This window comes from Corvus moneduloides, chromosome 26 (genome assembly GCF_009650955.1).
Source record: "Corvus moneduloides isolate bCorMon1 chromosome 26, bCorMon1.pri, whole genome shotgun sequence".
Taxonomy (NCBI): Eukaryota; Metazoa; Chordata; class Aves; order Passeriformes; family Corvidae; genus Corvus; species Corvus moneduloides.
The window spans coordinates 387,150-414,130 of NC_045501.1; the positions used below are offsets into that span (position 1 = coordinate 387,150).

Here is a 26,981-nt window from a genome sequence, read left to right on the forward strand (position 1 = left end):
CGCGGCCGCCGCGCGTCATCACGTACGGAGCGTGGGCACGTCGGTGCGTCGCGTCTCCACCCCCCCGCCCCGGTAACCGGGGAAGTGGCGGCGACGGCTGCGGGGCTGAGGGTGAGTGAGGGGGGCTGAGGGGCAAGGGAGGGCAGCGAGGCCGGGCCGAGCGCCGCGGCGTATCTTCCCCCGCCGGCCTGCGGGACCTCTCGCGGGCGGGACCCGCCGTAGCCGCGGCCTGGAGCGGGCGCGGGCAGCCCGGGCCTGCCCCGCACAAAGGGCCCGCCCCGCACCGCGGTTCCGCGGGCGGGAAGGGCCCCGCGCAGGGCCCGGTGTGCCGGGACAGCGCCTGTCCGGGGCTCCCGTCCCCGCCCCGGCCCTGGTCCCTGCCGTGCCCTGGGGAGGGCGATCCCGGCGCGCGGGGGTTCCTCCGCCCTTCCCTCCTGGAACGGGAGCGGCTGAGGCGCATCGCGGCCGTGCCCGCGGATCCCGGCGGCCGCCGGAAGGGTCCGTGCCCCGCGCGTTTCCTCCCACGGAACGGCGGCCACAGGGCAGCGAAGCCTCGGGAGTTTTCCTGTGGTCTCTGCGTCCTGTGGGAACCAGTCCCTGTTCACTCGCTGCTGGCGAGTGGGCGATCTGACCACATTTTGTACTTTTGCTGATGTATGACTATAAAAAAGTGGCCCTTCTTATTTTTTGAGATAGCCGAAGGGAGGAAAAAGGTAGGTAAGTACAGTGAGGAAGAGTCCTTACAATCAGATTTTAAGTTAACAGTTTTCAAAGATTCCCACTGTGCTGTCACGGCAGAAATGCGGTTCCGCCTCTTATTCCTGTATTGTACATTTTGATCTCCCAGTGCCACGGATCCGCGGGTGTAAAAGCTACAAGGTGTGTCAGGACAAGAGGGAAAACAGGACTCCAGGGTCAGCTGCTGCCATGAAGAGCTGAAGAGCAGAGTTTCCCCCAAAACGTGCTACTGAGCTTTGGTCTTGACTCGAGATTTATTGAGCAAGCCCCAAGCTGGTAAATGTTCAGCACAGGGACCGGCTGCAGTATTTACCTTCCGATTGTTTGGAAGCTGTTTTTTTGCCAGTGAGTTCTGATCTCATTGAAGATTCCTAGTGTGAGGATTTGTTTAATAAGACTTGTAGCCTTTGGACAGCTAATTATAATGCATTGGAAAGCAGTGGGTGTCTTCCTCTCTTTCCTGCCTTACAGGTATGATTTGCTTGACCATGCAGATAATGAAATGACTCAAGAATGGAAACTGTAAATATTAATATATCAGTTCAGTCTTCATCTTAGAAAATCAAGTTCTGGGCAGACATGCTATGTGGAGTGTTTAAAATATTGTTTGAAAAATAGAGGTTGGAGAGCATATAAATATGTGTGCATAATATAGAGAGATCATGTATGTGGCTGAAGGTGCTGTCTTAAGAGGCAAAGGGAGTTGGCTTTTGGCAGAGATGTGCCTGGGCTCACACAAGCCTTGTGCTGCCCTGGGCCCATTTCTCTGGAGGTTGCTGGGTTGCAGGAGTGAGATATTGACAAGCCGTGAAACACTTCCAGATGGGACGATGTGGACATGCAAAATATGCACCGAGCTGCCTTTTCGTCTCTTGTTCCTCCTGATGTTCAAAGTTCTGGCCTTGGGTTTGTTTGTCTTAGACTGCAAACAGGACAGGTAACATCTTAAATATGCTTGAGTAATCCTTGAAGGACACAACCTGTTCTGGAAGACAGCCACTTTGTTTTATTCTTCTCTGGAATTGTGGATATGTTCACACTGACAAAAGAGCAGAGCCCCATCCTTTTTGGGAAACAGATTAAACTCTTGTCTCTCAGAGTTCCACAAGTCCCTGTGTCATGACTGAAGGGATCAAGTAACAAGAAAAATAATGGCAATTATCTATAACTGCCTGAAGCAGAAAGGGCATTAATTTGTCTTTTCTCATGTTAACAGGTATATTGGGGACATCATGAATTGGAATAAAGGCGGACCTGGTACGAAGAGAGGCTTCGGGTTTGGTGGATTTGCCATAACACCTGGGAAGAAAGAGGAGCCCAAGCTATCTCAGCAGTCCCACAGTGCTTTTGGCACAGCCGGCTCCTCGGCAGCATTCGCAAAATCGGGGCCTCCTCAGCTGCCTTCCTTCTACAAAATCGGGTCAAAGAGAGCAAATTTTGATGAGGAGAATGCGTAAGTACCGTTATTTCTCGTGTTTCTGTAGCTCTAGATTTTAATGGTTTTATGTTTCCGAGGTCAGGGGAAGTATCTGTGATGTTTGTATATATAAATACATAATAATATACTTAAAAGACTGTGAGATACTACAGTAGCCCATGGAAGCTTTCCTCCTCCAGCTTTCCCCTCTCTAGAACGTATTTTATTCACTCTATGGTGCTCTCAAAGTTGGAGCCAAGCAGGATAAATTTGGGTGTCTTTTGCACAGGAAAACATTGATCTCCACAATTCTTTACTAACCCTTCTATTGGCTGCATAAATGTGTAAGTAAGGCTGAGAAGGTTGGGATTGTTAAACCTGGAGAAGTTTGGGGCTGACCTGCTGAAGGGAGCCTACAAGAAAGATGGAGAGGGGCTGAGTTTCATATTTTCTACTTGCCCTGCCATCACTTTGAACTTATAACATGAATAATTGTAAATAAATAAATCTCAACATCTTCTCTTGTGTCCATACTGACTTTTATTGTCTGTGTGGGTACCTTGACTCAACCAGAAGCCATGAAAGACAGCGCAGTGCTGTAAACTATGTGCTGACTGGACTGTTGTTCATCTCTTTTCAGGTACTTTGAGGATGAAGAGGAAGATTCCAGCAATGTGGAATTGCCCTACATTCCCGCAGAGAATTCCCCCACTCGGCAGCAGTTCCATTCCAAATCTGCAGACTCTGACAGTGATGATGATCCTCTGGAGGCATTCATGGCTGAAGTGGAGGCAAGACCAGGCTCGGGAAATGTTTATTCGTTGATGTGGCTGTACCTGTGTGCTGTCAGGGGCAGCAAATATCACTCAGGGCTTTGGCAGCTGCGGTCAAAATGCCACTTGACTTTGGGTTTTGTGTAGAATGGTGTTAGTTAGAACTCAAAAATGAATTAGATCGGCAGAGAGTGGATATGACTTACAATAACTTAACTATTTAACTGCTTTTAGGATGTCAGAACAATACAACATAGAGCTCTGCTTGTCTCTAAACATCAAACTAAGGTTTCCTGCATTTTTCACTACCTAAATGGAAATTGTTTGTATTTATCATGAGCTGTTTCTTAGCTACAGTTCTGTTATTAGTTGGGTTCAGGAGAAATATGGGTAATTTATTTTTTCAACAGCATCGTCACAAGCTTAGAGTATGTAAATTCAAAGGTATTGGTAGGAGAATTTATTTAACATAATCAGATACGGAACAAGACAAAGCTTAGTCCAAGAAGTGTTGTCTCTGTGACATAATGGTCTAATTATGCAGGAACATTTTTCCCTTACATGTTGTACCATCTTGGTCTTTTTAACATGTGACAATTTTATGACCTGTTAGGATCAAGCTGCTCGAGACATGAAGAGACTCGAAGATAAAGACAAAGAAAAAAAGAATGTTAAGTAAGTTCTTTTTTATCATTCCCATTCCTACCAGTGTCTTGTATGGTGCTCAGAGAATTCCAGTGCATTCTGTTGATGATGGTTGTTCATTAGACAGTATAGTATATACCTAATAAACATCATTAACCAGTGCATGATATCCTGTGGATAACAATTTGTGCTGTGAAAATGCAATAATAGGGAAGAATCCATGGCACCATCCTGTGGGAAACGGCAACAACACGGAGAGTTATCCCACGTGAGAAGCCTTTCCAGGCCACAGAAATTGGGGCAGCACGTTGTACTCCTGCCACCTTCCAGATCAGCCTGGATAGTTTTTCTGCTTCCCACACCCTTGGAGAGATCAGGATGGTTTAGCTTAAAATTGCATTTATGTGAGCAAAATAACTCAGTGCTGCTGTACCTGGACTACTGGAGACTCTTCCAAACTTGCACTTAGTTTTTAGACATTGAAGCTGATAGATTAGGTAGCATGTGACACTTGGGGTTTGGAGTTTAAAAACAGTTTAAATTTGTGCAGCTTATCTATTTGTTTTGACCAAGGAAAATAGTTATGCTGTTGATTCTTGATAGAAATGTCAGATATATTTGTAGAAGTTACATTGCATGGGGTTGATCAGATATACATGGTCCTGAAACAGAACACCGGATCCAAATCACCACCTGGGGAAGTTCTGAACTGGATTTGCACTTCCTGGCTCATATTCCTCTTCAGTTGTGGCTCTTCTGTAGCATCGAGAGCTTAGACCAGAATGATCTTTGATGTGGCTTCTGCTGGGAAGATGGAGTCCTAATCTTTCAGTCTCAGTACTAGAAGTAAAGAGAAGTCTTTGCAGGGTCACTGCCATGGTTGGCACCAGATATGAAAACTCCATGGGTTGGGAATATGAATGTTGCCGAGTTGATAGCGTTGTCTCTTCCACAAAATCTGAAGCTCAGCACTAATCAAATGAAACTGTTGAGCTGAGTCTGTGGAACACTTGCAGGGAAGTTTTTTCTCCGCTTGTTTTTCCAGGGGTATTCGAGATGACATTGAAGAGGAAGATGACCAAGTGAGTTCCTATGCAGTCTTTCTATCTTCTTTCTTGTTGTTTTGGTTTTTTTTACCTTTCCTCTCCAAACACATAACTACTAGGGACAAACAAAATTCCAGTATCATGCACAGTATCCGGACAATTCAGCAGGAAGCTGTAGTGGTTACTCTGTGGTCTCTACCCTTCTAGGTGTTTTAAGAAGAATATTAGACAGTTGCATTCATTGAAGAAGATTTTTTTTCAGTCAGTTTGAACTTCGGATTCCTGTATAGGTTGTTCAGTGTCCAAGGATCTTACAAATTGTAATTAGCACAGTCAGCTCCAGGGGACACCAGGGAGGAGCTGTTGGACTGTGGAGGCTCCTTGCAGTGGAATGGGGGGTATGTTCAGGGCAAGAATCAGGCTTTTTTGATCCCTGTTTTCAGAGAAGCTCCAGTTCTCATTGAGGTTTATAAGCATCACTGTAGCCAAAATAATAAAGAGAAAAGACTTAATTTCAAAATGTACCTTACTACTGAGTTGTAGTTACTAACTCTTGTGTTACTTGCATTAATGCAGAGCTTGGCAGGGTTGTCTGGCCGTGAGGGCTCTGCTGCCAGTGGTGTGTGTAGCTGTGCCAAAGTTTGAGCAGAGATGACTTTATGCTTGGGGACAGCTGTTGTTCAAGTGTATTGTGTGCATAGCTCTGTGACTGAGGGATAATTGGCCAGGAGAATGGAAAAGCCAGATGAGTATATACATATATATTTGTAATTGAGTTTGACAAATCTGATCTTAAATATTTGCTTCAAGTCAAGCGAGACTGGTGTTTTCTCTATGAGAAAGTCTTGGTGTGCCAGTGAGAATCTGAGAGACACAAACATCTTTGTGAGCTGTGAGGATTGCGTGTGACAGGGTGGCAGTGTTTTAATTTGGGCTTGTCTTGAAGGACTCTTCCTAAATAGTTTCTTTACTTCCCCTAACTAGACTTTGAGAAATGAAACTGTATCTATTTTTCATTGAGAGAGTCAACAACAGATGTGAAAGAAACTATCTTTGGCATAGCATGTTTAAAAAAATAAACATCATATGCTTAGTAACAATGTACTTTCTGGTTAGAAACCTACAGCGTTTGTGCTTTGTTCATATGGAAATAAGAATAGATCCTTGTTAAATGTAACAAGACTTGGTAGAAGGAGTTGTTAAGCAGACACATAAGAGGAGTTTGGTTTTTAGGAGCATTTTGTGGTGTAGCTGAAACTGGAGTTGTTTTCTTTATTTGTACTTCTTGTCCTTCGGGATGTATCTGTTGGTATTTATTAGAAGAATCAGTTCTAGCGAATGTAGTTACTTTTTCCTCAATGGTAGGTGTGAAAGCAAACAGCCACTTAGCACAGACATCACTTCAACAAACAGTAGTAATTTTGCATCCTATTGTATGTGAGTTTGCTGATCTGTTTTGCTGCAGGAAGCATATTTTCGCTACATGGCTGAGAACCCCACTGCTGGTGTGGTGCAAGAGGAGGAAGAGGATAACCTGGAGTATGATAGTGATGGGAATCCGATTGCACCGTCCAAAAAAATCATTGATCCTCTTCCACCTATTGACCATTCAGAGGTAGGAGGGAATTCTGTTCTGTTCTGTTTGAGGCATTCCAGAGAGGAGGAGCTGAGAAGGCCCCTGTAATATTTCAATGCTTTCTTAGGTAAGTCATATCAAAGGTCCTTGAGAAATGGCATCATTTAAGCAAATGTTCTGGCAGACAATTAAGAACTTCAGAAAAAATGGAATCTTGAGTCTGGACTAACTGAGTAATTAATTAATTAATTATCTTGCAGATTGAATACCCACCATTTGAGAAAAATTTCTACGATGAGCACGAGGAGATCACCAGCTTGACCCCGCAGCAAGTGGTGGAGTTACGGCACAAGCTGAATCTCCGGGTAAGCTGGTCACAGAACTGTCCTCCCAGCAGCTTTTAACTCCCTTTTATTTTCAGACTATCTTAGTTTTAATGAAGATTTTCACAGGGAACTCCTGCTTTTGAATCCAGGCCTCTCGGACACTTCCAGTGATCTTGTTTTCTTGAAAGTCTCCTATGGATTTGTGAAAGTGGACAGTGAGGATTGACACTTGAGACCTAGGAGTTAAAGCAGAAGCTAGGAGTTTAAAGCTAGGAGTTAGATATGCAGAAATTAGTTCTTTGCCATTTGTAACATGTTGGTGGGGTGACCTTCTGTGAAGGGAATTATTTGGGGTAGAACACCAGTTATACACAAGGAGGTAAAAATGATGTTGAGTATCTCATGTTGATTGACAGATAATTAAATTTTTATACCTGAAAGTCTTGTTTACACAACACATTTGAATTTGCACCCAGTTACATTTAACATCCACTCAAAAAGTAAAGTTATTTTTCAGAGGCAGAGAGACCTTTGACGCTTTTTTTTTTTTTTTTAACAGATTGCTCTTTGTTTTTCTCTCACTGTTCATGAACAAAGATCTTTTTGTCTTTCCAAGGTCTCCGGGGCTGCTCCTCCAAGGCCTGGCAGTAGTTTTGCTCATTTTGGGTTTGATGAGCAACTTATGCATCAGATTAGGAAATCTGAGTATACCCAACCCACTCCAATACAGTGTCAGGTGAGTGTTGTTCATTCTCAAACTTCTAAAGAGAACTGAAAGAATGCATGCGAAGCTCCCTCATCCACATGAGGATGTGACAAATTCTAGTTGCTTGCAGAGAGCCATGGGTTTTTCTAGAAAAATACCTTTGATATTTTTTAAATAGAAGTTTACCCACTTTTTTTTTCCTTGTTAAATGACTGCTGTAAATATATCCATATTCCTTTTTCATTGTATTTTTTGGCAAATGAAGAACATTCAAGTGATGTCTCTTGCTTAAAGAAATGTATGAGAAGTTCAGGGTTTGTGGTTTTTTTTTAGAGGTTGTATTAAAAATAACCATAGCAGTAGCTGAATAAAGAGCTGTATATTGACAGCTTTATTCCTTGAAGAGCCATGCAAACTAAAGGGATTCTACTGCAATGTTTTTAGCATTCTTAGAGCTGGACAAGATACATTTGTGTACATATAAACATATCCTTGGGGTGCTGTACCGTGCCCAAACATTGATTTCATACGGGCCACCAGTACTCCAACACAGTAATGGTTTCCAGCCCTTAAAATAAACTAATTCAGAGCTGAACTTGGCAATAAAACCGTGTGAGCATTGGCAAATTGTTGCTGCGAGTCCTCTGTGGTGGGCTTTCCTCGTTACCTGAGTGTTCCTGTACTGTCTAGCACAAGGATACACTATGGTGGGCATAATGTGGGGTTAGAATCTCCTTCTTTTCAGGGTGTTCCAGTGGCCCTAAGTGGCAGAGACATGATTGGGATTGCTAAGACTGGAAGTGGGAAAACAGCCGCCTTCATCTGGCCAATGCTGATCCACATCATGGATCAGAAGGAGCTTGAACCAGGGGATGGTCCCATTGCAGTGATCGTCTGCCCGACCAGGGAGCTCTGCCAGCAGGTAGGTGTGGAGCATTCCTGTGTGTGCCAGCCAGTCTTCTTGGAGAAGAAGGCAAAACTCTTGGCAAAAATTATCAGAGAACCTCAGGAAAGTATTTGAAAAAACTACTCTGTGCATGAGTAGCCTGGCTCCAGCTCACACCTCTTATCTACCCTTGTTTTCTTGAAAGATCATGACAAATCTAAAATTTTAAATTTTTGCACAGTGCTCCTGTATTACTTTTAGGCATAAGAATGCTGTGGATGCATTGCAACAAATTGTTATGTGCAAAAGGATAGAGCCTGCAGGTTAAATTATTGTTGGATACCTAAATAGGTTTCTCAAGTTACTGGAAATTACCCACATGTGTCAAAGTATTCATCCCTGAGGAGTTTGGAATAATTTCATTAAGTTAGTAGCTGAAAAGGGCATTTCAAAAGCCGAGCTGAATTTGCAAGGTCGGTGTGTTGTCTCAGAGCTGTCTGACGTGAGCTGTGCTGTGTTTGTGTCACACCCTCAGATCCACTCCGAGTGCAAGCGCTTTGGCAAGGCGTATAACCTGCGCTCCGTGGCTGTGTACGGAGGAGGGAGCATGTGGGAGCAAGCCAAGGCCCTGCAGGAGGGGGCAGAGATCGTGGTCTGCACTCCAGTAAGTACCTGTGTGCACCAAGTACAGGGGTTTGCACTGTTGGACTTGAAAAAGGTTACAAGAATCTGTTCCTATGTTGTGAATATTGACGCTAATTCTAGACTGAAGCCCTGAGATGTTTTCTGTTCTAAGTCTCTGGTAAGTCAGGATAAAAAGCAGCTAGGTGGTTGTATATATTAACATGTTTTTAAATATGCTTTAAAAACTTGGAGCTTTCTCTTACTAGGGTCGTTTGATTGATCATGTGAAAAAGAAAGCTACGAACCTTCAGAGAGTCACTTACCTTGTGTTTGATGAAGCTGACAGAATGTTTGATATGGGGTTTGGTACGTATTGAACCAAAGTCACTGTTTTGGAAAGCAGTGGTGCCCAGTCCCAGCTTTGTGGGTCTGTAAAATTAAATAGTGAGTGAGAAGCATTCATTCATTCTGTGATTATGTGTCAAATAAAGCAGTGAAACTTCATTTTGACTTACTTCTACTAAATAATGAGCATACAGGGTTGATTAGAGCATTTCTTCTCCTTTGCAGAGTATCAGGTCAGATCAATCGCAAGCCACGTACGTCCTGACAGACAGAGTGAGTAAACAGTGAGTCTGGAGCAGAGCTTGGATTTCCAGTTCTGGACACAGCCACACCAGGAGACTTGTGCCAAAGTCCACTGGTGTTGTTCTCAGCGTGGGCTGTTGGGAGGGCGTAGTTGTGATGTGGGCATTCAGCTTATCTCCCTGTAATCCCTCCACTGACTGCACTCAGAGCAAAGATGATTAGCTGAGTTCATGTTCATATGCCTTGAAATTCAGTGTTCTGAGCTGCCATGAGAGAAAGTTCACAGCAGGGTCCCATATTATCAACATTTCAGATGCCATGAAATGTGTTTCCACTTTGTGGTATTCTAACAGTGGTTGGTAATTTCCATTAGAATCCATAAAACCTCAGCTTCAGCTCACTGACACTCAGGAATCCAAGTCCTCCTTCACAACATCCGTGCAGTGTTTTCACAGTTCTGAAAGAAAGTTTCTACTTCAAGGAGTTTGAACCCTGTTTCTCTTCCAGCCCTCTTGTTCAGTGCCACGTTCCGTAAGAAGATTGAGAAATTGGCCCGGGATATTCTGATCGACCCAATTCGGGTTGTGCAAGGAGACATTGGAGAGGTGATTCCATGATACTTGTGAGACACTCAGAGCAAGGAATTGTTGTGTTTCTGTTCTCTGAAATTGAAGTTAAACTGCAAAAATCATCATTTATATTTAGTTTTAAATAATTTGTGCTTAGCAAAAATAGAAAGTTTTGTGCGTTTTTATTTTTATCTTACTGACCTTCTTCCTGCCAACAAATATTCCTGAAGTGGTGGGAGGTTTCATCAAGGAGTAAAACTTTAATGGAGTGGTTTATTTTTGTTATTAGGCTGAATCAATGGATGTATCTTTTAGTTTTGTCTCAAAAGCATGAACAAAGCCGTTGCAACTTCTGCAATGAAGGATTTGAGACTTAAAAGCTCTTTTGTATGTTTTACATGGGAATGTTGATGCTGGACTTGCTTGACAGTGACAGCTGAACTATTGGCAGGCTGGGATCTGGTAGAAAGCTGATGAAGTGGCCAGATGTAAATTCGCTGGGAAGAAACTTTGCTAATAATATATTGAAACATTTGAGAAATTTCACAAGATGCCTTCAGAACATTCTTCTTTTAACCAGTTCTCTGTATTTTTTATTTTTTACATCAGGTCCCCTTATAACAAAAAAAATGTCTGCATGAAGCTCTTCTTTCTGGGAAAATTTTTCCTTAATTTTGCTTAAGAAAAGCAGCAGCTTTCCCAGCTCAGTCACAGGGCCTCCATTCATTGATGTAAACTGTTACTGTATAGTGGGAGCATCATCCTTGAAGTAATATTAAAATATGTAAAAATCCTGTCTTTCAAAGAAACTTGCAGGTAGTGCTGTGAGCTGTGCTGCACTGTATTAATTTAGGAGTCTGTTTATTCCTCCCACCTTCCTCACTGAGGACATTTCTCCCCTTAGGCAAATGAAGATGTCACTCAGATTGTGGAGATCTTCCCCTCTGGGCCCAGCAAGTGGAACTGGCTGACACGGCGCCTCGTGGAGTTCACGTCCTCCGGGAGCGTCCTCCTCTTTGTCACCAAGAAAGCCAACGCAGAGGAACTGGCCAATAACCTCAAGCAGGAGGATCATAACCTGGGGCTGCTTCATGGGGACATGGACCAGAGTGAGAGAAATAAAGTCATTTCGGAGTTCAAGAAAAAGGGCATCCCCATACTGGTAGCTACTGACGTGGCAGGTACGTGACCTTCTGGAAAGCAGCTCAGACAAGCTGTGGGTATCACAGAAAGGCAAACATGTTGCAGTGGAAGGCAACCAGGTTGGCTTCTGCACCTCTAGGACACTGTGTTCCAGGTGCTTTTCAGAACCATGGAATATCCTGAGCTGGAAGGGACCCACAGGGATCATGGAGCCCAGCTCCTGGCCCTGCACAAACACCCCCAAGAGTCGTCACACTGTGTGCCTGTGCAGTACATGGCATTGGGAAGGGAGGTTATTTTTAGTCTCTTAATGATGCCTAAATTACAGTCTGACATATTTTTTAATATGCAGAAAGGAAAGCTGTGTCTTAAGGAAGTGGTTGCTGTTCATTCATCAGCTGACATTCCTTTTGCCTGCTGGACCAGAGTAGGGTGGTACCCTGGTACCAGAGGGATTGCTTTGAGTTAGTTGGGGATAACGACACTTCCCACCACACTGCTCTTTCTTCCAGCTCGAGGGTTGGATATCCCTTCCATCAAGACTGTCATCAACTATGACGTGGCTCGGGACATAGACACCCACACCCACCGGATCGGCCGCACCGGCCGCGCAGGGGAGAAGGGCGTCGCTTACACTCTGCTGACCCCCAAGGACAGCAACTTCGCTGGTGACCTCGTCAGAAACCTGGAGGGTGCCAACCAACACGTCTCCAAAGAGCTGCTGGATCTGGCAATGCAGGTATGAACCAGCAAAACTACTTGAGATGAGGAAGTTTCACTCCAGATTCAGCACAAAATCAGCCAGCTCATGTCACAGGCTCCATCATGTGTTAGCGGTGACCTTTTGGGGACCTGTTGTGGTTTAAAGTAGGTTTCCTAGTGTTTTTAATGGCCTTTGAAAGAATCCATGAAGATTTTGGAACACAGTATGTGTCTTGGGGTGACTTTATGATGTGTATCCCCTATCACCGCTCTATGTCCAGAAATCAATTTGTGCCTTTCTGTGCCTTTGGCCAAACCGGCACAGTATGTGATCTATTTTGGGGCCAGGCACTGCCTAGGAAATTAGGAGCTGTAATCTGCTGATGCCAGCAGAGCATTCCAGTGTCTCATTGCAGTCAGATTTATAGCAGGCACCTGGGAGATGCAGCTTAGTTGAAAGCTAAACTAGAAAACAATTACAGGGACATTCCCTCTGTGAAAGGGTTGTTGCTTGATCATTCCACCTGCTTGGCAGTGCTCTCTGGCAGGTTTGCTATATATAGGTATGACAGGTAGCTGCAGCAATTGTGCTTGTGCCACTGAACTCATCAACTCTTTAATTTCTTGTCTTTTGCTGCCTGTGTAGCTGCAAGAGAGCCCAACTCCCAAATTCAGAGATGGATTAGCAGGCCTGTGGCTACATTAGCAAGCAGCTTGAACAGCTTTCTCTGACATAGAACAATACTTTCTCTGACATAGAGAGGCAGCATTTTCAGAAGGAACAGAATTAGTGAGGCAGAGCTTCCCTGGCTGCCTTGAGAGGAGCATGTAGAAGTCAGCTGACTTATTTACATTTGGAGAGACTGTAGGGCATAAAAAGAGGTGCAGCCAGCTAATACTTAAACACCTGGAAACAGGAGGTCTGGTTGGGCTGACATTCCCTGGCCACTGCTTGGTACAGAAAGTTTTGGTGACAGACCCTCATTTCTCCTTAGCCAAGCACTGGGCTAAATCAGTGACCAAAGTATGAGCAAGAGCAGAACTCCTAAGTGATGGCATTGCAAATTGTGTTTATTCCTGGGTTTGTTAGAATTCAAACCCCCAAAACCTTAACATGGATGAGAGTTGAAGGCATAAAATTAGTTTTCATAGAAAGCATTTGTAACCCAAAGCATCAGACCCACATGGCACAACTGTCTACAGCAGCTGTGTGGTTGAATGGAAAAATGTTTGTCTTTCGAAATGCTCAGTGTCCTTTTTTTCTCATTCTCATTACATGCATTTATGAAGCTTTTTATTCCCTGTGTTGAGAAACATTTATCCTTTTGTTACAGAATCCGTGGTTCCGGAAGTCCCGTTTTAAAGGAGGGAAAGGCAAGAAGCTGAATATTGGTGGTGGAGGCTTGGGATACCGCGAACGCCCCGGGCTGGGCTCAGAAAATACCGTAAGTAGAGATGCTGAGGAGGTTGTTCACAGATTCTTGGAACTTTTTCACTTAGTGATTAAAGATGATTCTTTAATTTAAAAAATCTTGGTACTGGATTACAGTGTCTGCTTTAAAAGTTCTCATAGCTCAGCATCTTTCAGAGTTAGGATCAGATATGTCAAATGAAAGTCTCCTGTGCTGTTCTCTTGTCAAGAGCTGCTTTTTTTTAGAGCCAGCGTGATCCAGAAGGTTTGGAGATTCCTCATAGACTGTCACTGTAAAATAAATACTAATAAATTACTTCAAAAGCCATTTCCAGGCTGATTCTTGGCAGAAAAAAAATGGAGCAAACTGTTCCACTGCTCAGGGCTCTCCAGAAGTCTGTCATCCTTAGTGGATGTATTTCCTTGAGTGCAGGGACAGGATAGATTTGGGGAGTGGTTGAATTGAGCGTGCCTGTGTGGGATAAACCTCTGCAGTTGCCCTTTGTGGTTTTGCGCAGGACCGTGGAAACAACAACAGTGTGATGAGCAACTACGAGGCCTACAAGCCATCCACGGGGGCCATGGGGGACAGGCTGACAGCAATGAAAGCAGCTTTCCAGGTTGGTTCCATGCTTGGATTCTTCTCTGCCCTGAAAATGCAGCAGCCCTGTTATTTCAGGGAAGTTGAGTGTGGTGGTTGTGGCTGTGTCACTTGGAGCACACTCAGCATTGCAGTCCTGAGTGGTGGAATTAGGTGCAGGCTGGACCGAACACGTTTGCACAAATTTGCCAAACTTTCTTTGTTTTCTGCTGCCTCTTTGTTCTTTTTCCTTTCTGGATTCTGCACCTGGGCTTGATTCTGTTGAGGTTGCTTAGCAGCAATAATGTAATTGCAAGCGAAAGGGGAAACAGAAGCTTTGTCTCTTCAGTGTAAAAATTAACCCCTCAATGTAAGAATTCCCTTGTCCCTGTGGTCTGGGAGGAGGTGCCCGTTACTGGGTGTCCATAAGCACAGCAAGAATGTAATCACTCCAAGACTGACTTTTTCTAGGAACTCTGTTTCCCAAAATCCAAGGTGGGCTTGTGAACGCACCGTGACTCCGTGTTCTGTGGGGCAGCACAGAGCCAAACCTGCTCTCTTTTGTCTCTCCCTTTCCTGCAGTCCCAGTACAAGAGTCACTTTGTTGCTGCAAGTTTAAATAACCAAAAGACTGGGAGCTCTGCTGCTGGTGCCAGCGGCTGGACCAGCGCTGGGAGCCTGAACTCCGTCCCGACGAGTTCAGCGCAGCAAAACGCTGCCAACCCCGAGAGCCCCATCGCGGCCATGGTGGCAGCAAAGGGTGTCCCGGGCTTCACCAGCACCGGCAATCTGAGCAGCGTTCCCACCTTCCCGAGTGCCGGAGCACAGGGCTTCAACAACACAAACACCAGCACCAACAGTCGAGAAGGCGGCGGCGGCGTTGGTGGCGTTGTCAGAGAACGGTACAACGACAACCGGCCCAGTCGCCACGGCGAGGCCCCGCGGCGTGGGGAGGGCGGTGGCCGCGCAGAGGGTGGCGGCCGCTACAACGACGTCCAGCGCTACAACGACGTCCAACGCCACGGTGAAGGTGGCGGCCGCCACAGTGACCCCTCCCGGCACGGTGACGGCCGCCACGGGGACGTCCATCGCCACAGCGAGGGCCGGCACTTCACCGACTTCCCGGGCGGCGGGAACCGCAACAACGGCGACAGCAGGAACAGCACTGAAGGGAGGAACAGCGAGAGCAGGAATGGAGAGAACAGGAAGGATGCCAACAGCCGGGACAAGACAGATGGTTTTGCTGTCCCAGAGCCCCCAAAACGGAAGAAGAGCCGGTGGGACAGTTAAAAGCTGGGGGTTCACAGCCTGGAATCTCTGCAGGTAGTGTTGTCTTTTTCCAGAGGATTTCTTGGGGTTTCTGGTAACTGGTTGTTGAGCAGCTGGGGCAGGAGAAGGAAACCATGAGAACCCCCATGCAAGTTCATCTGCGGACAGATTCACCTGAATGAAATGCACACAACATCTAGTGAAAGAAATCATTTTGATAAAGTTCCCTGGGTTCTGGGTTTGAAATATTCAGTGCTCGAGTGACTCTGCTGGATTTAAACAGATCTTCTTGACAAAAAGAAGCTGTTCCACATCCTTGGAACGTTAAGAAACTGTTGTCCATAGAAGTATAAATTAGTCTTTTCTTAACCAGCGTTCACATTTACAAACCAGTCCAGTCCACCTAGAGATGCTCAGGACCTGCCTGTTAGACATTAATCTTGCAGCAGTTTGGTCAGTATGGTGAGTTCTTCCCCCCTCTCCTTTTCACATATTCTCCCTAAATAATTTGGCCTCCACGTTGCCCTTACCTCTGTCCCCATCACCTAAGAATGCATCAATTTGCTTTGCTGAAGGTGGGGCAGAGCAAGTTGATTTTTTTTCTTATTTTTTTTTTTTTTTTTTTTTTTTTTTTTTTTTTGGTGTGTGTGGAGCTGTTCAAGGGATCCTTCTCCAGCTCAGCAAATCACAAATTCACTTGTAGTGTAGGTTGGACTCCCTGGCTTGTTTGTGGTCAGTACTTTTAATTCCAACCCCATTGCCCAGATATTTCTTTTCTTTTGAAGAACCTCCTATTTCCTAATATCCCTCATTCTGGTGGAAGCCTGCATAGCAAACCTGTCTCTCTGCTGTGCCTATGCACCCTCTGTTCTGAGAGGGTTGAGTGCTTTCTTCAAATTAAAAACAAAAAAGGGAAAACAATCACCACAACAATCAGAGGTTGGAGCCCCCAGCAAGTGTGGTTAAAGGAAGAGGCTTCACTCAGAAATTCAGGGATCTGTTACTCAGAAGCCTTTAGGGAGAACCCAGAAAAAATTAATGAAAAACAGCTCCAATCTGGCCCTGTATTGGACACATGTAGTAAATCTATAAAATCTTGCTTGCCCATTTTTAACTCGTCATGTGTATTACCCATTTTTTAACTTTTTTTTTTTCTTGCCACAAGGTAGAGAAGAACTTTTCAGTTGGAACATGTCAGCACCCACCGCTGGCTTGTTTCCACTGGAAGAAGTACCAGAAGCTGTCAGGGTTTTGTGACATTGTGATGTTTTCTTTATCAGCTGTGCATTTACTTTCTGCTTGCTCTAGTAAATGTTTTATTACTGGTACAAATATATTCAGTGTGTGCTTTTTATTCTCCACTTCCTTTGGCTGCCCTGGTGTGCAGATGGAGAACTGACTGACTGGAGATTTGACTGTGTCTCTCTCACCAGAGGTTGTGGATTGTAGTTGATAAAAGACTTCCTGTGGTTTTTCTTAGTATCTTTCACCCCAAAATGTTTCACGAACCCTGCTTTAGCTTCAAGGCCTCCTGGGAAATAGATTTTCCTCTGCTTTATAAGAGGAAAGGATAGAGCCCAGGGCATAGGACTCATCCCAGCTTTTTGTGGGGTCATGGGCAGACCTGGAAAGAGAACTCAGCAACAGTCCCGAGATCTGACTGACACCTGAACTGGCTTCAGTTAAGACACCAAGTGATTATTTGGGCCCCCTCAGAAATCAGCTCTAATCTGTTGGAGTTTTTAAAAAGAGTTTCCAGAATTCGCTCCCCACAGTCTGGGCAGGAATCATTGCCCTGGCTTGAGCTCTGCACGTTTGGTGTGAAGACAGGGGTGGTTCAGGGCAGACTGGCAGGGCTTCACAAGCTGTTGTGTTCCCCTTCTCACCCTGAAGGTTCATCAGTCTGCAATTAAAGATTGGAGTTTCAAAACAAATTGTAAAAATATCCCCACAGTCTGAGCTGCCATCTGCTCCCTCCCTTCCCGGATCCCAGCTCGCTGCCACTGGGAACCAGCCCCATGTGAGGCATATGCTGGGGGTTCTCCCCTTTTTAACACTTCCCTCTGCTCTTTGTAGAATTATTGAAATTCCTCACCCCTCTCCCAGCTACCGGGAGCCTCTTGGGCAGAGAGTGAGTAAATACTGATAAGTGACAGGGAGCCACAAATGTCAGCTTGCAGGGCTGTGCGAGGTCCATGGGAGGGTTGGTTCCATCCCCATGGAACAAGGGAGCAGTGTGAGCAGCATTCCAGCTGCCCTGAGAGGGGATCTGTCCCTGTAGTGGCAGCTGTGCTGGTGTCTTCCAAAGAGACAAATTCCTTCCAGGAGATGATTAAAAAAATGTGAATCCTGGAGCCCTTCCCTCCTCTGACATGGCTCCTGGTTGTTTGTCCCTCCAGTTCCCTGTGACTCCCTTTCCACCTTAGTGTTTCACAGAATTATTTACCTGTTCCCTGACACTGTCTTTAGCATGAAATTGCTGCCTTGAGGAACTGTGTAGGAAAAAGATGCTCCATGCTACCACCAACATGCTGTTTAATTCATTTGCCATCTACACCAGCTCCTTGGGAATGCCTTTTCCCTCAGGCGAGGAGCTTTCCCAGCCAGTGCAGAGCAGTGGGCAGGGGGATGCTGGGGCTGCCTGTCGCTGGCAGGGAGAGCAGACCTGGCTGGGAACGGGGCCGGGGTTCCAGCCTTTCCCCCCACTGCTGCTCTCCAGCCACTGGCCGCTGGCTCCGTGATAGAATACAAGGATGGACACAAGCCAGACAGACTATTCACTTCTTAGCCTGCAATGAGATGACACGGCCACGACTGTTGCATGCAGGGGCCTGTGTGTTAATGGATGAAGTGTTAGGGGTCCAGGTATTCCCTGCACCCTTCCAGGCCACAAAGTTTGTCCTGCCTCCCTCAGCCCACCCTGTCCCAGTGCCTCCTGCTCTGATTTGTGGTTGTGTGTTGCTGTTCATGCCACCCGTGAGCTGCAGAGGATGCAAGGGAGGGCAGGGTGAGCTGCAGAGCAGCTCCACGGGCACTCAGTGCTCCCCCAGGCCGGACAAGGCCGGAGCTGGTTCTGGGTAGGGGAGTCCGAGGGGATGGGCTTTAATGCCCTGGAGAAGTCACCTCCCACTTGTGGGGTAGGAGTGAGCACGGAGGTGTTTCCTGGTGAAGACTCAAGGCTTTGCATGCACAGACATCATATCAGTCACTTGCACGTGGAGGAGAATGAGGTTTTATGGCTTGTTTTTGGGCCAGGGGAAAGGAGGAGCGAGAGCACCTGATCCTTTTGTACACTGGCTCTGACGGAAAGGGAGCTGGGCTGTTCCAGCTGCTGTACCAACCCTGGCCCTCCATGCAAGTGTCAGCAGAGCCCGAAGCGTGAGGATCAGCATCTTTCCGGGCACATCTGGATGCCGAGGTGGGAGATGCACCCTCCTTTTCACAGCACCGTTTCCAGCTCCTTGTCGGGCTTGGGGTGACACTGAGTCGGGTCTGTCAGATCCATCGTGTTTTCCCCCCGGGGTTTCTGGCTCATTTCCTGGGCGGGGCAGGGCAGGAGCTGGTCCGAGGCGCCGGAGCTGGGGATGTATCCGGGCGGGCGGGGCCGGGCCGGGAGCAGCAGCCCCCGGGTGCCCCCCGCTCCCCGCCCCGCCAGGCTCGTGCTGCAGCTTTGGGGGGCCTGGGACCCCGGCCCGGCGCAGCAGCAGCTCCCGGGGCGCGCCTGCTGCCCCAAGTCCAGCGCCAGGAGCCTCCGGAAATGGGCCTTCTTGATCTCGGCCTGCACCTGAGTGAGCAGAGGGGCTGCTGTTCCCAGAGACAGCAAAACAACCTTCCCTCCCCTTCCTGCTTTCCCTTCCCTTTCCCCTGCCCTTTTCCCTTACCTCCCTTTTTCCTTTCCCTTTCTTTTTTTCCCTCCATATCCTACTGAGAGGGATGAATCCAAGCTTTTTGCTCTGGTTATCACAGCCTGGGGCTGCAGGTTTGCCTTCCCTGACCCTGAAGGGACTGGAACAGGGAGCTCAGCCCCTCGCTCTTCCCACTTACCTCCCCATTGCAAAAGCAGTAGATAAAAGCCACAAAGAAACCCTGCCAAGAGACCAAAAGAGGTGGAGTTTGAGGTCCCGGAGCCTCCCTGGATGAACATCCCTCAATGCTCAGAGCAGTCCCGTGTCAACACACCTGGGAGGAGTTAAAGAGCATCTCGTAGTGCATCTGAATCTGCCACAGGAGCCCGGAGACCTCGGTGTAGGGCATGGCCATGAACACCACGTAGTGGACTCCGAAAAGCGGCATCAGCACCAGCGTGGACTTGAGCAGCTTCCTGAAAGGAGAAATCCTGGAGCTGTTACCCAGGACCCGCTGGGCAGCCCCCGGCCCCTGCAGTGTCCAGGCTGGAGGTGGGAGCAGGAAGAGCTCGGAACTCCAGAGCCAGGCTTCAATCCAGCGGAGCTGCCAGAAGCACTGGCTGCCAGTGTCCTGCCACCCTTCCTCACTCCTTCAGCCCTACCCACACCTCTGCTCCTTATTCACAACCTCTGGGAGCCATCCTGGCTGAACAGGCAGGACATGAGGGTGTGGGGCTGCCAGCACTTGCCTGTACTGCTGCCGGGGGTCCAGCTTGCCCGTGGTGGTCTCCCAGAGCTTGGAGGCCAACACCCGGACGATGTTGAGGAAGAGGAAAAAGTTCACCTGCCAACAGACACCCACTGTGGTGATGGTGCTCACAGTGACCTGGGGTCTGCCTGAGGAGCCATCAGGGACACAGACAGGCAACTCTGGTGCAGGCAGGGACATGGCAGCGATGCTGTGGTCAGAGCAGGAGGGACCAGAGCCCCTGGATCCCTCTGGGCCCTCCCTGGGTGCCCAAGTGGCCAGGACAAAACTCCAGTGACCACAAGCAAACAGCTCTGGTCTCTATCAATCCTCTTTCCCCAAAAGGAATTGGGAGGCTTATCCACAGGATTCTTACCACAACAGCAGCCAGGATGGGGACCTGATAAATCCACTTCATGTTCCCCGCACTGAGGTCCCAGCACCTGAGAAGACCAGTAAAGAAACTCCTTGGAGAAACCTGATGTCACTGGGAAGGTAAATTGCCAGCTGATGGCTCCCTGTACCCCCAGCCACCATCTCCTACCCTTCACCCCTTTGGTGGGCTTTGTGTAAATCTTGAGCCCTAGCTACAAGCATTTGTAACTGTCATGGTGGGGCAAAGCAGGTTTAAATAAGCATTAATGTTCCTGAGGGCTCCTTGGCCACCTCATCCCAAACTCCTGCTGTTCAAGTGGTGGCCTTTCTCCTTTTAAAATGCCTCACTCCAGAATGTGCCCTTTAGCATCCATCTCTGTGCTGTTTATTGATCAATTTATGCTGCAAACCTGCATCCACCATCCTCCCAAATGCAGAACAAAACCATTATCGCTCTGCATTACTGACAATTCTATGAACAAGCCTTGAATGTGTGTTTCCTCCTCTTGTTCTTTTTGGAAAATTTTCATTTCCAAAAAGCTCTGGTGCCCACAGATACTTTGCTGGCATTTGCAACCACTCTTCCCCTCCCAAAGGTGGGTGTACGCACTGCGTATCCGCCAGCGAGGCTCTGACGCTGGCCCAGACAGACACAAACACAGCAGGGAGACCTGGAAGGGCAGAGCCAGAGTGAGGAGCAGGGTTGAAGCATCACCTTTGCAGATCAAATCAGTTCCTGCATCCCACTGCCCTTCCCTGGGCACTCGGTGCTGCTCAGCCGTGGCCGATGCCACAGCTCCAGGCTGCTCTCCGGGCCCACGGCCGGGTCTGTGCTCACCCCAGCCGATGATGATGAGGACCCACAAGTAGTTCTTGTTGGAGAGGAAGGCCATGAAGATCAGGCTGTGCAGGTAGAGACCTTCCACCAGGATCCAGTAGTGGTTGGTGGCCAGAAAATAGAGGAAGAGAGTCACCACCACCTTGCAGCCAACCTGTGGGCACAGGGAGATGCCCATGTCAGGCTGGTCCCCAAAAGCAAAACTTTTTGCTTTCTGGTCACCAAAACCCAGCTGTGCCCCGTGTTCCTCTTGCAGAGACCTACATCTTCCCTGGGATATTCCAGCATCTTCTTTCCCACAGGACAGGTATTGCCTGTACACAGGCCAAGGTACTCTGTCGCTCTCGTCTCTAGTGTGGCACCAGGACAGGGAGGAGCTGGGTAGAGCCAAAGGTGGACCTTCATCCCCTTCCCCTGAGCAGCACAGCCCTGGACTGGGAGGATCCTGAGCACATCCCATTGCATCAGGGCTCCTAAATTCCCCTTTTCCCCCATCCACCACTTGCCAAGTGGCCCCGTTGTCCTGGCAAGGGACCCCTGAAATCCTCCTCCCGCATCCTGTCGGTGTCGCTGGGCACCGTGCCTGAGTAGAGCACCATGTCCTTCACGAAGATGCTGAGGGCCCGGCAGATGAAGGAGGTGAAGAGGTGGACGTGGATGTAGTTCCGTGTGCAGTGCAGGCGCCTGCGGAGAAGGGATGTCACACGAACCCAGCCCCGCTGCCCAGCCAACTCATCACACCTGGGCTGAGGGAATGGGGGGGTCCCAGAGGGAGCTCTGGGGTGTCAGCCTTCCCATGGACACAGAAAGCAGACCTAGGAGCAAGTGGCGTGTCCACACTGTCCAAGAGCGAGGTGGAGCAGACCAGGAGCTGGTCACACTGGGGTGTTTGGGGCTTTGGGAAATTGGTGGATGTTTGTGTTGGGTCTGGGGTTGTTCCTATTCCTTTGGGGGCTGCCCCCCCTCAGGGCTCGTATGTGTGGGCGATGGGATGAGGAGGGTTCTCCCACACAGGAGGGGCTTTGGCCTCCCCTTACTTGAAGTAGGAGAGGATGCAGACAGCGACGATGAGGGAGGCCAGTGAGATGGAGTAGCCCACGGTGTACATCAGGTGCAGGCGGTCAAACACCTCCTGGAAGAGAAGGACTGAGCTCCACCTCCCTGCCGGAGCACAGGGGGAGCAGGGCTGGTTTGAGGAGCAGAGAGGGAAGAGCACCCCACCCCCAGCACTTCTCTGGCCTTTGCTTCATCCTTCCCTGGCCCCCATCCACACCCCTTTCCCAGCACCTCTGACACACACGATCACCTTCTCGCGGCTCCGGCTCTCGGAGGAGAAGAGCAGGGCACACTCCGTGTAGTTGGCCCAGGTCTTGTTGATGCTGAGAGCCATGGCCCAGGTCCCGTAGGCACTGCAGTACCTGTAGGCATGACCTGGGAACAGCAACGGGCACTGTGGCAGCAGAAGGACCCGCGGGAAGCCCAGACATGTCCCTGCTGCATGGATTGTCACCAGGGAGAGGTCGCTCTCTGCCCAGGTACAAGACTTGCCTTTGTGGTTGAAGTCATAGATGTAGTCGGGGCAAGGCACTGACACCTCCTGGCTGGGGGAGCCCCTTGGCCAGCAGATGATCCCATCCCACTCTGGAGGGCAGCTGGGGTCTGGCCAAAGAGCAAAGACACATCTCACATCTCCAGTCAGGGCCTCAGCATAACCTCTGGCTTCCCCAGGTGTATGCTGGACCAGGGGGAGGAAAACGCTGCCACAGATTCCCCTGGGCTGCAGAGAGGGAGAAGCTGCAGGGGGCCAGGGATAGGGACACATCCCACCTCTTCCAGATGGGGCAAGGCCCCTCCACAGCTCTCGTTTGTGGTGTACATGGAGCTGTCTGGAAACTGCTGGAGCCAGTGCTGGCTCCTCAGGGTGATGGTTGCACCCAGAGCACACAGGGTGCCATGAGCTCCACAAACCCCCAGGAGCTGGGTGTCCTCAGCCCCATCCCGCTCCCGTCAGAGGGGACAGTATTCCCCACAGTGTAACGAGCTCCACCAGGGCTGGCTGGCCCAAGCACAGGGGAGGGACAATACCTTTGATCTTCTCCAGCTGGGCCTTTATGTCTCTCTGACACTTTTCCTTGGCCTCCACCAGGAGATAGATCTGCTCTTCTTTCGTGAGAACATCATCGGGATCAACCTGCCCAGACAAAACCCAAGTGACAACCCCTCGGCTCAAGTCACAGCATGGCCATGCTCTCCCAACCCTCTCCAGGAGAGTCAGGTTTAGGTGGCTTTGGGTAGATTCAACAACACAGGGAAGGAAAAAAGCTCTTCCTGCCTACCTGCTCTCATTTTTCCCTCTTCCAAGGCTGATGCTGACCCCAAGCCCCCTCCCACCCTCTCCATGGTCATTTCTGCTCATGTTTCTGTGCAGAAATCAGTGGCCTGTCGGGCTCCTGCCCCAGCTCTCTGTCACCCACCCCACGAGCAGTGCTGGGTGTCCCTGTTGCCCACACTGAGCTCTCCAGGCCAGGTCTGGCAACCTCTGGGTAAAATGCCTGACCAGGGCTCAGCGAACCAGCCAGTGTCCAGTTCCCGGAGTAGACAGTGCAACCCATGGCACCTTCAGCCTCCCCATCACACCACATGTGCAAATGTCTTTTGGGGTGTTTTGGGCTAAGATGCTTGAAGGAGTCTAGAGCCAGGATGAGGACACAGCTTTGGAAGTGAAAAGGAGCTGGGATGTAGAGGGGTCACTCTCCCCAGACTGACTGCAGTGAGCGCAGCCAAACCTGGCTCCAGAGAGATCCAGGACTCCCGTCCATGCTCTTCCCCAAACCAGCATCTGGGTGGCTGGATGGGGGGCTGGTGAGGGATGTGGGGCAGGCGTGGGATGCTGGGGGTTCATCAGCAGGGTGGGGGCCTGGCTGTGGGAGTCTCACTGGCTGTGCCCAGCTCTGCTCTCCCCACATGCCTCCAGCCCCTCCTGCACTGCTCGTAAACCGCCCGCTCCGTTCCCCCGACTCTTCCGAGGCAGTGAGCCCTGCCCTCAGTGTGTCCAAGAAATGGAAAAGCCATCACGCTGCAGTGCCTCCATGGCTGCTGGGAAGCTTTTAGCAGGAGTGGAGAGAGTGGAGATGCTCTCCCTCCTGCCCAGCAGCTCTGCAGAGCGGGACCGTGAGTCGGGAGCACGCCCAGCCCCGACCGGGCGGGTGGCACAACATTTAAAGCCAGGAGAGGGACCGGAGGAGCCCCGGGGCCACGCAGACTTACCAGAGCCCACGCCGAGCTGAGGAGGCAGCAGCAGAAGAGAGTCACCATGATACCTCCCACGGGACCAGATGCCTCCATGGTGCCACCGTGTCACTCGGATGGGGACTTCAGGGACCAGAATTGCTGCCAGCGGTGGAGAGGGCTGGTGCGTTCAGCAGGACAGAGCATCTTCTGGGAGCACCGTCCTGGCTGCCAGCCCCGCTGAGGTGAGGCGGCAGTGGGGGCACAGCCCGTCCCTGGGAGATCAGGGCTGGGTGAACCCCCTGTCCCTGCGGGCACTGCCCCGGCACGGCTATAGGGATCTGCTCACAGGCTCTCCAGGCAGGGCGGTTTCTCCCCCCATCATGCTTGATCCTATTCTCTCTTTGTGTCTTGCCTGCTTTAAGCAGCTCTGGGAGCGTGTGCAAACAATTCCCGTTCGGATGGCGATGGCAGAGGTTTATTGGCTTAGCCCAAGGTGCTAAAATCCTCTTCATTCAAGGCAGATTCCTCTTCTCTTTTCAGAAACTTCTCTCACTGCCTGGTGGCTCATTTTTCAGCTGTCACAGCATTCCCCCACTGCCCCCAAGTCCCCTCCAGCCCCAGACTGGTCCCAAGGAGCCGGAGGAAGGTGGGGAAAGTCCCAGCGAGGTGGCTAGAAGCAGGGAGGCAGAGGGTGCAAGCACGTGAGCAGCACCTCGAGCTGATGCTCCTGCGTTAGGATGTCTTTCAAGCAGACACCAGTTTAACCCTTTTCCTTCTCCGGGGGCTGGGATGTGTTTTGGGGACATGTGCTGGGATCTGTCCTGCTCCCCCAGGCACCCACAGTGACCTCAGGGCATGTCTGCATTCGGTCTCCTGTGGAGAGGGGCTGGAGGCTCCATCCTGGGGCAGGGGGGTGGAGGGAGCAGCCACCCGCACGGGGTCCCACGCTGTCGTTGGGCATCAGGTCAGAGCTGGTCCCACTGCAGCTGTCACCATCCCCCTGCATCCCCCTGTGGCGGCCCCAGGGCTGCCCCCTGCCTTTCAGGATCATGCCGATGCCCAGCTTGCTCCCACCACCCAGCCAGTTCCAACACCTTGTGTCCCCCTGGGGCACAAAGAGGGGAGCCCTCTTTCCCCAAGCAGGTTGTCATTAGTGGGATGAGGATGGAATTCAACAGCGCAGTGCCAAATCCCTGGAACAGCAGCTCCCAGCCTGGGCCCCTCCCTTGGCCCATGTAATCCATGGCCAGACACAGCTCTTGCTGCCTCCATGAGTGCCCCAATCCTGCACAGAGCAGCAGAGCCCCTGGAGCCTCCCTTGGGGTTTTCCTGGCAAGGCAGCTCATTCTGGCCCCAGCCATGAGCCCCCATGACTGCATGATGAGGGTCAGAGTCCTGCTGGGCTCCTGCAGCGAGGGAAGGCCGAGGGAGCACCACAAATCCCAAGGACAGGGCTCAGGAGGGGCTGCTGCTCCTGCTGATAGAATCAGACAGCAACACAAGCCCTGCAGTGGCCATCAGCTGAAAATCAAGGAGGGTTTGGGGACATCGGGGGCAGCTGCCTGTCTGCACCGCCCGGGCCGTGGCGTGGGTGTGACACGAGCTCTGTCAGCAGCTCCTCGGGATGCTGCATGGGCACGGAGGGCAACCGAGGGATAAACAGTCCAACTGCACCATGAATGTTTTCTGAAGGCTCTGCTGGGTCTGATTTCTGACCCAGAAGCTTCTGGGGAGTGAGGATGGAGTTAAGGTGAGGTTATTTTGGTGTCAGATGGATGCTGAGGGGGAGGCAGCTCAGGGGCAATTTGATTCCCTTGATTTCCCAGGCGAAACCTGACCCAGGCTCCGAGTTCACACTTAGCAAAACATGTTGGGTTTTTTTGCCAAATGACTAGTATTCTAGAGAGCTCTGGAAAACAGTGATTGCAAATGACAGCCATCCAGCCCCCTCAGCTCCCCAGTCCCCGCTAGCAATCAGGAGATGATGGCATATAGCAAATTCCCAGCAGTTTGTGGCTGCTCCCTCCTCCTGAATGACCCCCGTAACTCCTCCTGTGCCCTGGTGCCCCACACATCGTTTAAGTTACTGGTTTAGAATGTCTCAGTATAACCCTCAAGCCCCATTTTCTGGGATGCTGAACTTCAGTGAGTTCTGTGCCTTTTGTGGGTCTTCAAACAGTTGGAAGGAGGGTGAGAGCAGGGGCATCTCCCACCAGAGCCTGCCCAGCACCTGGAGAGGAGCCAAAAGGAGACCCCATCGGCCCTGCACGTTTTGTAGGTGCTTGGGATGGGTGGTGCTAGGCTGGGAAAGATCTGCGCTGATGGATTCAGTTGTGCCTTTGGCCATCATTTGTGTTTCCTCATTAGCCATCCTGAGGGAGGTGAGCACCTACACTGGTCTTTTCCAGGGCACAAGCTCAGCCCTGGGGAGAGACTGGGGCAAAGCAGACCCTGAGCATGAGGCCAAGGGAGTGTTCAGAGAGTTCTGAGCTCCTTTGAAGCAGCTCTTCATAAATCCTGGTCTTAAAAGGGCTCTGCAGTGCTGGCCCTTGCCGGGCTGCCTGCAACCAGGCACATTTCCCTGTGGGTATCAGGGCAGGTTTATCAGCCATCCTGTTGCTATTTTCTTGCCGGGCCCCCGTGGCCATTTGCGTTTAGGTTTCAGTGATCGTTTAGCAAGCAGCCCCCATGCAGCCCACCCGGTGCAGGTGCTGGAGGGGGACACGTCCCCCCTTTTGCAGCTGGGGGGGGCAGCTGGTGGCTCCGTGGAGCCAGGAGCTGATGACAATGGGCAATTGTCAAATTGGGGCCCCTCTCGTTTGAGTTTTCTTCCTTTTATAGTAAGTAGCAGTTGCTTCAGCAGCTGGCCTGCCCTCCAGGGTGAGCACTGGGCTCTGTATATAAGGGAAGGAGCAGCCTTTGCCTTTCATCCCTCATTCGCTTCC

General features: G+C 49.7%; 2 protein-coding genes across 3 annotated transcripts; one reads left to right on the forward strand and one right to left on the reverse strand.

The window, feature by feature from the left end:
• Positions 1–20: 20 nt before the first annotated feature.
• On the forward strand, positions 21–16,333 carry DDX42 (DEAD-box helicase 42). 2 transcript variants are annotated; one of them, XM_032134369.1, is made up of 18 exons: positions 21–111; positions 1,955–2,191; positions 2,796–2,946; positions 3,542–3,603; positions 4,619–4,655; positions 6,085–6,234; positions 6,456–6,560; positions 7,138–7,257; positions 7,973–8,149; positions 8,649–8,777; positions 9,004–9,103; positions 9,308–9,355; positions 9,833–9,930; positions 10,799–11,075; positions 11,550–11,776; positions 13,074–13,184; positions 13,669–13,770; positions 14,313–16,333. In XM_032134369.1, exons 2-18 carry the CDS (start codon positions 1,971–1,973, stop codon positions 15,018–15,020), a joined length of 2,823 nt encoding a protein of 940 aa, XP_031990260.1. In that variant the 5' UTR covers positions 21–111; positions 1,955–1,970; the 3' UTR covers positions 15,021–16,333. The 2 variants fall into 2 exon arrangements, with proteins under 2 accessions (XP_031990260.1, XP_031990261.1); XM_032134370.1 differs by lacking the exons at positions 21–111; positions 1,955–2,191; positions 2,796–2,946; positions 4,619–4,655 and having other exon boundaries at positions 3,537–3,603.
• LOC116455968 (parathyroid hormone/parathyroid hormone-related peptide receptor-like) lies at positions 16,155–25,013 on the reverse strand. The gene is made up of 13 exons (XM_032134375.1): positions 24,073–25,013; positions 22,891–22,996; positions 22,354–22,464; positions 22,112–22,236; positions 21,843–21,937; positions 21,312–21,489; positions 20,806–20,959; positions 20,578–20,638; positions 19,969–20,035; positions 19,594–19,688; positions 19,179–19,320; positions 19,044–19,085; positions 16,155–18,783 (listed from the first exon to the last, which is right to left on the reverse strand). Exons 1-13 carry the CDS (start codon positions 24,148–24,150, stop codon positions 18,439–18,441), a joined length of 1,599 nt encoding a protein of 532 aa, XP_031990266.1. The 5' UTR covers positions 24,151–25,013; the 3' UTR covers positions 16,155–18,438.
• Positions 25,014–26,981: the final 1,968 nt, after the last annotated feature.